We start from the raw sequence: 11219 nt of genomic DNA, 5'->3' as shown, positions 1-11219 counted from the left end.
AGTGACATAAACCATAATAATAAGACGGGAAGCCATTTGGCTGTAAACACGATGACTGGAGGAAGGTATATTTGGCACTAGACAGAAAGCGAGTCAACAAAAAGAAGGAAAACAAGCACTTTGATTGTGCTCTATCCTTGGACATGGCATTTCAGCCTGCTTTTAGAGCTTCCTATTCATAATCCCTAAACATAAAATGCCACAAGTTAAATGGAGGAAGCAAAACCCATACAGTACACAATATTTTGTTTTTTAAACATGGCAGCTTAAGGTAACAATTTATTTCTCAGTTTATGAGAGAGTTTATTGGCCTTAATTATAGAGTGGGGTAATCCAGCTGACTTGGCAAACCTTCAGCTATTAACAATATTCATATAGTGTAAATTAATTGGTGCAACAACCTCTAAGCACATGGCCTCAGTCTTTTCAATTAACAATATGGCACTTTAATCGATAGACCAATTCATTTTTGTTGAGTTGCATGCCACAGCAGCATGTACTACAATAAAACAGATTATATATACTGTTGCTACTGTGTAGCAGAACAGCATATATTCACCAACTATTTCATTAAGTACACCTTGCCAATACTGAGTTGGACCTGCTTTTGTCCCCAGAACTGTTTAATTCTTCATGGCATAGATTCCTTTAAGAGTTTGGTCCATATTGGCATGACAGCATCACACTTGCTGATCTGGTGACTGTGGATGCCATTTGAGTGCAAAGAACTCACTGTCAAGCTCAAGAAACCAGAGTGAGATGATCTGAGCTTTGTGACACGGTGTGTTATCCTGCTGGACGCAGCCACAGAAGATGGTACACTGTGGTCATAAAGGGATGGTTGTGGTCAGCAACAATACTCAGGCTGTGGTGTTTAAAGCTGTTGAATTGTTGGTGTTGACTTCAGTTCTGCCTTTGATCCTGGATAAACTAGCACTGAAGCTCCTGGGACACCTGGAACTGTCCACGTCACTGCACTCTTATGACTGTCTAATGACAGGAAAGAATTTTTAAATATACTGATACTGAGGAGGCCAAATTATGTCAAAGAAAATATCTCTCAGTCCATTACACCATCACCACCAGACTAAACATTAATACATGTTTTCATGTTGTTTACACCAAATTCTGAGCCTGCCATCTGAATGCTGCAGCAGAAATCGAGACTCATCAGACCAAACAACGTTTTTACAATCTTGTCCAGTTTTGGTGAATTGTAGCATCAGTTTTCTGTTCTTAGCTGACAGGAGTGGCAGTGTGCACTTTTACTGCTGTTGAGATGCTCTCCTTCAAACCTTGGTTGTAACAAGTGTTTATTTTAGTTACTCTTGCCCTCCTAACAGCTCAAAGCACCCTGGCCATTCTCCTCTGACCTCTGAAATCAACAGCACATTTACACCCAGAGAACTACTGTTCACTGGACTTTTTCTCTCTGTTTTGGACCATTCTGTGTAAATTCTTTAGGCGACTGTGTGGGGAAATCACAGTAGATCAGCAGTTGCTAAATACATGCAAGTTTACCTACTGAAGTGGCCAATGAGTGTTGTTTTTGTTGACTTAATAGTTTATTTATATTTTTAAATTTACACACCATTAGCATTGTTAGTAGTAAAAAGGTAAAAACCTCGAAACAATATCAGGCTGCTCAAAAAGAGAGCAGCTACCTAAATCTGAGTTTAAATCAGGAAGCACAACAGCAGTGAAACGTGCAAAGGCCATGAAGTTTTACTGCAGATATACAGCCTTTAAATTATATTTTTTAGCTGGGAGCTGCTGGGATTTTCCCACCCTGATTAAAACTCTGGAAACCAAACACAAGTCAAACAACACACAAGTTGAATTACAAAGAGTTTAATCCCAAAAATACTTTTTCCTTTTTTCCTGTTTTGGCTTGTAATACATAGTTTGGTCTTGCTGTATCGTGGCTGTAACGCGATAGTACTGTATCATTTACATTGTCTGAAGTAGTGGCTGTCATGCAATGTTGGACACAGCTCGACTTAGCAGAAAGATGCCACGTTCACATCAGAAATCCTGACTGTAAAAAAAAAGATAGAAAGAAAGAAAAAAAGGTAACATTCATGCCTTCCCACTTGAGCTACAGGTATGACAACACAGTCACCTCTACAGTGTGACTAAGGTTCGACAGTTTGTTTACTTTGTAGACATCAAGCTGCAGCACAATAATGCTGCTTCATCTCTTCTTGTCTTTCATCGTGAATGTGGCATCAGAGAACAGTCTGTACAAGACATTCAACAGTCTTGTCATTTAAGACCAAATGCTAATGTCAGCGACTTTTTATGGGCTCCTCAGCAAGTTGGCTTTCAGGTATGTGAAACATTATGTTGATGTTAAGCTTTATGGTTATTTCTCACTCTGTAAAATATTTTATGAGCAGCTGAACAGGTTCCAGTCTGTTGGTTTGTTTCACTTCTTCACTGTGACAGGAAGACACTCGGCTTCTCGACTCTCCACCCATTGTCACCCCAGGGAATTTTGACAAAGCTGCTAGCATCACGCAGGTTGTCCTCTGCAAAAGCCAACAGTGCTGTTCAACAGAGGTTTATCAAACTTTGTGGTTTTTTGGTTAGTTTGGCTTTTTATCATTTCCTGTTGTTGTTGTTTTTTATTTTATTTTACATGGCATTTGGTGACTAAAAATAATATTGATTTGGGATGAAATATCACATTTCAATTAGGACTGTTTGACTACGGGGAAAAACAATTCCAGATCAGCAGAGCTGAGTTGACATTTTAAGTTACCTCAAAATGTCAAGTTATTTCCTCAGTTTTGAGTTATTTTAAGTTTTAGTTTTGAGTTATTATATTTGAGTTAAAATTTTGACTTTGTATGGCTGTTATTAGTATCGCTGTTATTTAAAACAACAACATTGGGACTTCTAAAACATTCTGCGCTTGAGGAACAAAAATTGTATTTGCTGTTTTTTCCAAACAGCTGACTAAAAATATCCATTCCTGTGATATCAATGCCAAATTGTGGCATGTCCAAAATACCAGCAGCTTTGACAAGATGTAGATTTTTGGCACCTTGGAGATGAAAACAGGTTCTGAACACGTGTCCTTTCACTGCCAGGAGGTTGAATCAGTCTGGGATGCACTCATAACACTTCTCAAGCACTCTGAGGGGCAGCTGGTTTGCTTTAGAGCAACTAAAGGAGCTAAAAATGACTCTATATGCTGATGACTATGTCATGTTTTGGTGTAAGATTTCTGATGGTAGTTTGATTAATTGGTTGTGTGATTTCCCTTCCATTCAGCATTATTAGCTATAACTAAATTTAAGTTTGAGAATTTAAGAGAGAATTTTGTGTGAAAAGTAAGAGTAGATGGATGCACAAATAATATAATCAGTGTTTGCTCTATTTATCAGCCAACACTAACAACAGTTATATTAATCTGCAATGTCCAGTTTTTATTAGGTAAAATTAATCTTGAACTATAGCAAACATTACATGTAATGGCTTAAATGGACCCACAGTGTCCATGTGCAACTCTTGTACCATCAAGTCGTATTATTCTTGCGGCAATATTGCATTAAATACATAAAACAGTTGCATATATAGCTGAAAAAAGTTGAACTGTTAAAAATAGGGGGAAAAAACAGATGCAGCATTTGTAAAATTCTCCAAAACAGATCAAATCAGCTTGTCACAGAGCAGAAGGCCTTCAATTTGACTTCCAGAGGAGGAATAATCAAAGGTGGTTCCACTGAGGAAGACACAGAAAATGAGCAAGATGAGGGATGAGGAAGAACTGATTTCATATAGCTCAAATTAGGGCTGCTCAATTAATTGAATCACGATCTGGGCTTTCAACTATCATTAAAAATGACTGAGCCGATTATTAGCCCCTCCCTCGTGCTTTACTCTCACGCTGCTCCGTGTGGCAAATTGAGCGCACCTCTCTGCACACGTGTCACAACCTTTTTTGCACCACGGACCAGTTTATGCCCGACAATATTTTCATGGACCGGCCTTTAAGGTGTCACGGATAAATACAACAAAATAAAACTAGTACCGGTACCGAAAAAAATGAAATTTATTCAAAACGATAACAAAATAACGCCGAAAACCGATAAAAACCCTGAAAACTATACATTTCACACCTGAGCCTCAACTCTCGCGGCCCGCTACCGGTCCGAGGCCCGGGGGTTGGGGACCGCTGATTAAGAGGACCCGAGGGAAGCTCGTAAAGCTAAGCAGAAGTTAATTGGAGAGTGACTGCTGTTGGTTGAAAAGAGAGGTAAAAAAAACTTCAGTGGTGTGGAAACATTACGTGGATCAATTAGACATAGTGTGTAAACTTTGCTACGGTGTCGTAGCTGCACCACAGAGCAACACTGCAAAGTTCACTAAACATAGATGTTTACATTTTTCATTTATTTTTTATATTGCAAACATTTGCACTGTTATCAGTATTTGCATACTATTTTATATTATTTTTTGACAATCTTTAAAGTCATTATTCAATACATTGTTATTGTTAAATAAATATCGTCAAATAATCGAGATCTCAATTCCAGTGAAAATAATTGTGATTATCATTTTTGCCATAATTGAGCAGCCCTAGCTCAAATGCATTCTATATAACATAGTTTATTTAATTTTTTTCCTCCTAAGCCAGTCATACCAGGTATATATATATCTCAGTTTGGCAGGGAAGGCTGTAAAAAACAACAACAACAAAAAACCCCACCAAAGCAGAGTTTCTGTGTCATCTCTTGGGAATCATCTTTGGTGTAACACCACCTCGCAGCTCTAAACACTGATCTGTGCATGAGTGCATCCCTAATCACATTTACAGCAGCCTTCTCACATCTGTGCACAGCACAGCAACAGGGAGCTCTGCCAGTGGATCAATACACTTTATAAAACATCTCCGCTACAATACACACATCCCCAATGAAACAGTCCTATTAATACTCCTCCATCAGGGAGAGTGCAGCGAGAGCCACAGTGTGCACAGACACAACTGCCTGTGAAGAACATTAAAACAGTCATCTACCAAGGTAAACAATCAATATTCTTCCCATGAATCTGACTTTAATATGACTTTTTTTTTTTTAGAATTTATGCTATTCATGAATATACTATATAGATTTCATCTGCAAATACGCATTCCTACAGGAAAGTATGGATGCTAATGAGTTTATATGATATGCATTTTCAGCTCATTTTGCATCTCTATGAGTATATTTTCCTCCTATATGGAGACTTGCAGTATTTCTGTGGTGTTTTTTCTTCTTTCTTTTTTTGTTTAATCCATCCTGTTTCTATAGATGGGATACGTCATAGTTTATTAGCCATCATCCAGCCAAAGTCTGGCATCACTGCTTCTTTTTCTTCTGCTTCAGTGACTTCCTCCTCTTCACGATCATCTCGTACAGCTTGTCCATGCCCTCGTCCAGTCCCTCTCCGATGATGGCGCAGGCCGGCTGGACGTGGTACGGTGTTGAGGGGCTCAGCTCCGCCAGAGCGAGCTGCCTCTCGATCTCCCCGACGTCCAGAGCCCGGGGCAGGTCCTGCTTGTTGGCGATGACCAGCAGCGGGGTCCCCTGGTTCTCGGCGAACCGGGTGATCTTGTGCAGCTCGGTGCGAGCCTCCTCCAGCCTCTCGGTGTCCACAGAGTCTACCACGTACACGATGCCGTCCGTGCAGCGGCTGTAAGGCTTCCACAGGGGCCGCAGCTTCTCCTGGCCCCCGACGTCCCAAAAGTGACAGCTGATGCCCCTTGAGGCCCCCGCGCCGCCCAGCCGAATCCTCTCCGTGTTGAAGCCGATGGTGGGCACCGTGTTGACGAACTCGTTGAATTTGAGCCGGTAGAGGACGGTGGTTTTGCCCGCAGAGTCCAAGCCGAGCATGACTATGTGCAGGGACTGGAAGGCAGCCAGATTGGAGAAACTATTCCCCATGTCTGCAGGCTGGGGAGGAGAGACAGCGTGCACTCCCACAGCCCCACAGCAGCGAGCGAGATCACCGCAGGGGACGCTTAAAGGTCCCGGGAGTGATCCATCGTGGGTTATTAAAACGCGTAAAAATTAAAACGGCTTCTCCTCTCTCAGCAGAAGTTGGGGGCACAGCCCCTCGTTGCGCGGCGGCACTCCGGCAGCAAGAAACGCCGCAGCATCCCTGGACTCACTCCAACTGCATCTGCCCTCCACAAATTGTCAAATCACAGCACGTACAGCGGCTGCATGCACTCTCGCGCACCACACTCGTCTCCGCATCTGGCCGCTTGTCTCCGAGCAGCTGCCTTCATGTAGTGGCACACAACACAAGCACGAAGTGATGAAGCGTGACGCGTGGATCAGCCACTGAACGCTGCCATGGAGAGACGCGTCAAGTCAGACGGGAAAAACACAACAAAATCTGGCTTCCGGTTACGCGAAAGGGCTTTAAAAAATAAAAGCCTTTCACATTCGTGAGAGCAAACCTGCCAGCGGGGTGGATAAAGGATCTTATTATGAAAGGTGTTCAGTCGCCTTTCCTCTGTGCAGGGAGGCGTCCTCAGCTGTGAGACTCTGACACCTGCTGGTAAAAATGCGCAACTACAAGCAGCTGTGACTTTATGAGTGCAAATATAAAGATACACTAATTGTAAGATAGTATACAGTGGGGCAAAAAAGTATTTAGTCAGCCACCGATTGTGCAAGTTCCCCCGCTTAAAATGATGACAGAGGTCAGTAATTTGCACCAGAGGTACACTTCAACTGTGAGAGACAGAATGTGAAAAAAAAATCCATGAATCCACATGGTAGGATTTGTAAAGAATTTATTCGTAAATTAGGGTGGAAAATAAGTATTTGGTCACCTCAAACAAGGAAAATCTCTGGCTCTCACAGACCTGTAACGTCTTCTGTAAGAAGCTTTTCTGTCCCCCACTCGTTACCTGTATGAATGGCACCTGTTTGAACTCATCATCTGTATAAAAGACACCTGTCCACAGCCTCAAACAGTCAGACTCCAAACTCCGCCATGGCCAAGACCAAAGAGCTTTCGAAGGACACCAGGAAAAGTATTGTAGACCTGCACCAGACTGGGAAGAGTGAATCTACAATAGGCAAGCAGCTTGGTGTGAAAAAATCAACTGTGGGAGCAATCATCAGAAAATGGAAGACATACAAGACCACTGATAATCTCCCCGATCTGGGGCTCCACGCAAGATCTCATCCCGTGGGGTCAAAATGATCATGAGAACGGTGAGCAAAGATCCCAGAACCACACGGGGGGACCTGGTGAATGACCTGCAGAGAGCTGGGACCAAAGTAACAAAGGTCACCATCAGTAACACACTACAACGGCAGGGAATCAAATCCCGCAGTGCCAGACGTGTTCCGCTGCTGAAGCCAGTGCATGTCCAGGCCCGTCTGAAGTTTGCCAGAGAGCACATGGATGATACAGCAGAGGATTGGGAGAATGTCATGTGGTCAGATGAAACCAAAGTAGAACTTTTTGGTATAAACTCAACTCGTCGTGTTTGGAGGAAGAAGAATACTGAGTTGCATCCCAAGAACACCATACCTACTGTGAAGCATGGGGGTGGAAACATCATGCTATGGGGCTGTTTTTCTGCCAAGGGGACAGGACGACTGATCCGTGTTAAGGACAGAATGAATGGGGCCATGTATCGTGAGATTTTGAGCCAAAACCTCCTTCCATCAGTGAGAACTTTGAAGATGAAACGAGGCTGGGTCTTCCAACATGACAATGATCCAAAACACACCGCCCGGGCAACAAAGGAGTGGCTCCGTAAGAAGCATTTGAAAGTCCTGGAGTGGCCTAGCCAGTCTCCAGACCTCAACCCCATAGAAAATCTGTGGCGGGAGTTGAAAGTCCGTGTTGCTCGGCGACAGCCCCAAAACATCACTGCTCTCGAGAAGATCTGCATGGAGGAATGGGCCAAAATACCAGCTACTGTGTGTGCAAACCTGGTAAAGACCTATAGTAAACGTTTGACCTCTGTTATTGCCAACAAAGGTTATGTTACAAAGTATTGAGTTGTATTTTTGTTATTGACCAAATACTTATTTTCCACCCTGATTTACGAATAAATTCTTTACAAATCCTACCATGTGGATTCATGGATTTTTTTTCACATTCTGTCTCTCACAGTTGAAGTGTACCTCTGGTGCAAATTACTGACCTCTGTCATCATTTTAGGTGGGGGAACTTGCACAATCGGTGGCTGACTAAATACTTTTTTGCCCCACTGTATATAAATACATATCAAAAATGGTTTCCCCCAGCCTGCAGTCAGTAATTTAAGTGACTGCCTCTGGCGCCATAAAACAAAAGAAAGAAGAAGGCAAATAAAGCCTGGGATTAGATGGAAAGGATGGACAGTGAGTCAATATCGACCAAATATTACCCAGCACAGCTTGAAGTCATGAAACATGGCCCTTAAATTTGGAAACATCTAGAAAGAAGCATCAGCTGGCCCCAACAGACGGACTCACAGAGAAGCAGCTAAAAGTTATTCCAAGCAGTCAGTAATTAGTTTCAACCAAAAGCAACACTCACATGGAGCAGGATTCATCTTCACTGTGTTCAGGTGTTCAACTCATTTCTTTATATGTTTCTAGGAAAACGGAAAATAGGTGGAGCAACTTATTGAAAAATGTGCAAATATACATGGAAACACAGCATACTAGGCAATTCTAACATGTTTGAAAGTCAATATTTTGTATGATCACCTTTAGTCTCCTGCTAGATGTAGATGACCAACTTCTTTAGTACATTAGCAAGGAAAGCTGCGTCGATGATGGAGAGGTGATGTCAGTGCTAACCATCTAATAAAACAGTCACGCTGACCAGATGCCGGCTCAGCAGCAATTTCAGATTAGCATCTGTGACAATGACTGAATGTAATATGTTCAGCCAGCTGTTTTGCTTTTTTAAAAAAAATCAAGAAGCAGGCCTGTTTTCTTTAAAAATTCAGAGATACGTGGTCCTCACAGGACAGCCACTACAAATGTAAGTAACGGAATATAGAGTACTTAAAACGAGATCCACCTTTAACTTATGCAGCAGTTACAGTAAAACATTTAAATAAATAAATAATTTAACAGTGATGAGGAAGATTGTTCTGCAGAATTATTATTATCATTTTTTTTACTCTATGCACAAATTTTTCCAATAAATAAATCCAAAGTTTCATTGATTAATTTTTGTTGAAATGCTGAGTGACATACAGATGTGTAGTGTTCAATATAGAGTTATAGTTATGGAAGGAAAAATTCACCAAAAATGTTCCAAAACAGTTTCCTCTCTCTTTTTGTTTATGTATATCAGCTGTTAACTAAATCATAAACTATGGTTTAATAAAAAAAACAAAACAATTAAAAGCAAAATTAATGTAATTTCATCATTTAGATGTAATTTTCTTTATACACGTTACTACGCAAAATAAAATCATCAATCATTGCAAAGAATATTGGGACGTTGATAAGGTTTTTTCTCAGATTTAAATATTGGAAATCCAAACGTGAACACTGCACTGCATGTTCTGGCGTCTTAAAAATATAGAGGTTGAAAACTGCCAAAATAATAAAAATAATAATAAAAAACAAAGAATCAATGCTATTAAATGCATAAAATAAAAAAATAAAAAAATAAATGTAAACAAGAGTTATTCTATATGTCTCTGTTTTCTTTCTTTCTTTTATCTGCGTCTGTATTGATTGTTTCATTTATTAATTCTGAGTGATTTATTTGTTTATTTCCTTGTTTATTTAATTGTTTACATTTTTCAATTTTGGCAGCTTTGGTATTCCATAAGAAAATACAAGACGCACCTCATCAAACAACATAAACATGCCTTGTCAGATTGCTTAACACGATTCTGAAATTTTTGTGGTTTGCAGGTAAAATTATTTTTACATTGTTCATGTTGGAGGGAATGCAGACTCTGACTCAGATTCTGGTTTGGAGCAGGTCTGGGATCTGTAACAGAACTGACACCTGATTGGTTTACACTAATGATCTAACTGATCTATGCTGTCTTTAATTCATCTGTAAAACTAAATGAACATTAAAAGTCGTCTCAGGATAACAGAAAATAATAATGTGCCTTTTAAGCAACAATAATCCAGAATTAATGCTCCTTTAATATTCTCCTGTCTTCACTTCATATGGAGATCATTACATTTTGGCTTTTTTATGGTATAGAATAAACCCATTGTTCCCATAAACTTTGTCACATACATGTGTTGCTGGTGTTAAAAGTATAAGGCATGTGATCATTTAACATGTGTACCACTAGATGGCAGCAGAGTTTCTCATTGGAGTACCAGCAGTTTTCTGTAGTCAGAGGAAAAGTTTGCAAACACACACACAAAAATCAAACTGCTGTTCTTTTTCTTCACGACAGTCCAAATCTAAGCTGCTTTTTTTCAGGAAAAAGATGTAAACTTAGCAAAGTTAATTCACATAAAAAAATCTTATCCTCCATTCAAAGCTTCTAACAAACACTCACTCAGACTGACATCGTGCTAGTGACACATCTTTTCAAAGCTCAAAAAGAGTCCCCAAACTTGTTGATCTTAATTTTCATAGTCTAAAGTTTTTACGTATCATGGTCAGTATTGTGACAGCCCTATATGTGATGGACTCAACTCGACTAAATAAGAAGCATTAACAGTCCATTGTTACTTTAAGATGTAAAGGTTAATTTGTTTGGGTAAATTAAAAGCTTCCTCGAGTGCAGCTGGAACAGCCACCGAACGCTCTGATGAAAGTGGCTCCCTCAGAGGGCCGCCTCCGGAAAAGAGCATCAAGAACTGGAGTTCATCAGAGTTACCAGCTTCAGAAAATCACCATCATCAATCCCCGACTAACAGCATCTAAGATTAGAGTCCACATCGAAGCCCAGAGTTCAAGCAGCAGATAGCTCTCAAGATCCATCCATCGGTCCATGTGCCCATTTTCTGCTGCTGTTAGGAGGAGACGGTGTGAATCAGGCCTTCATGGTAGCCAACTGCAGCCAAGGAAGAACTACGGAGGGAGTCCAAGAAGCACAAGGAGTGGCCGTCAGAACAGTACAAACATGGATTATGATGAGTCCAAACCTACATCCAGGATGAGGGAGAACTGCATCGGGATCATCTATCTATCTATCTATCTATCTATCTATCTATCTATCTATCTATCTATCTATCTATCTATCTATCTATCTATCTATCTATCTATCTATCTATCTA

General features: G+C 40.6%; 1 protein-coding gene across 1 annotated transcript; it reads right to left on the bottom strand.

Annotated features, from left to right (window-relative positions):
- Positions 1–4501: 4501 nt before the first annotated feature.
- arl4ca (ADP-ribosylation factor-like 4Ca) lies at positions 4502–6390 on the bottom strand. The gene has a single exon (XM_005919931.3). It carries the CDS (start codon positions 5931–5933, stop codon positions 5349–5351), a length of 585 nt encoding a protein of 194 aa, XP_005919993.1. The 5' UTR covers positions 5934–6390; the 3' UTR covers positions 4502–5348.
- Between the last annotated feature and the right edge of the window lie 4829 nt (positions 6391–11219).

The sequence above is a fragment of the Haplochromis burtoni genome, unplaced genomic scaffold (assembly GCF_018398535.1).
Source record: "Haplochromis burtoni strain Fernald_Lab_line unplaced genomic scaffold, NCSU_Asbu1 Contig_39, whole genome shotgun sequence".
Taxonomy (NCBI): domain Eukaryota; kingdom Metazoa; phylum Chordata; class Actinopteri; order Cichliformes; family Cichlidae; genus Haplochromis; species Haplochromis burtoni.
Note: the sequence above shows the minus strand (reverse complement) of the source record. Positions and strands in the feature narration are given on the sequence as shown.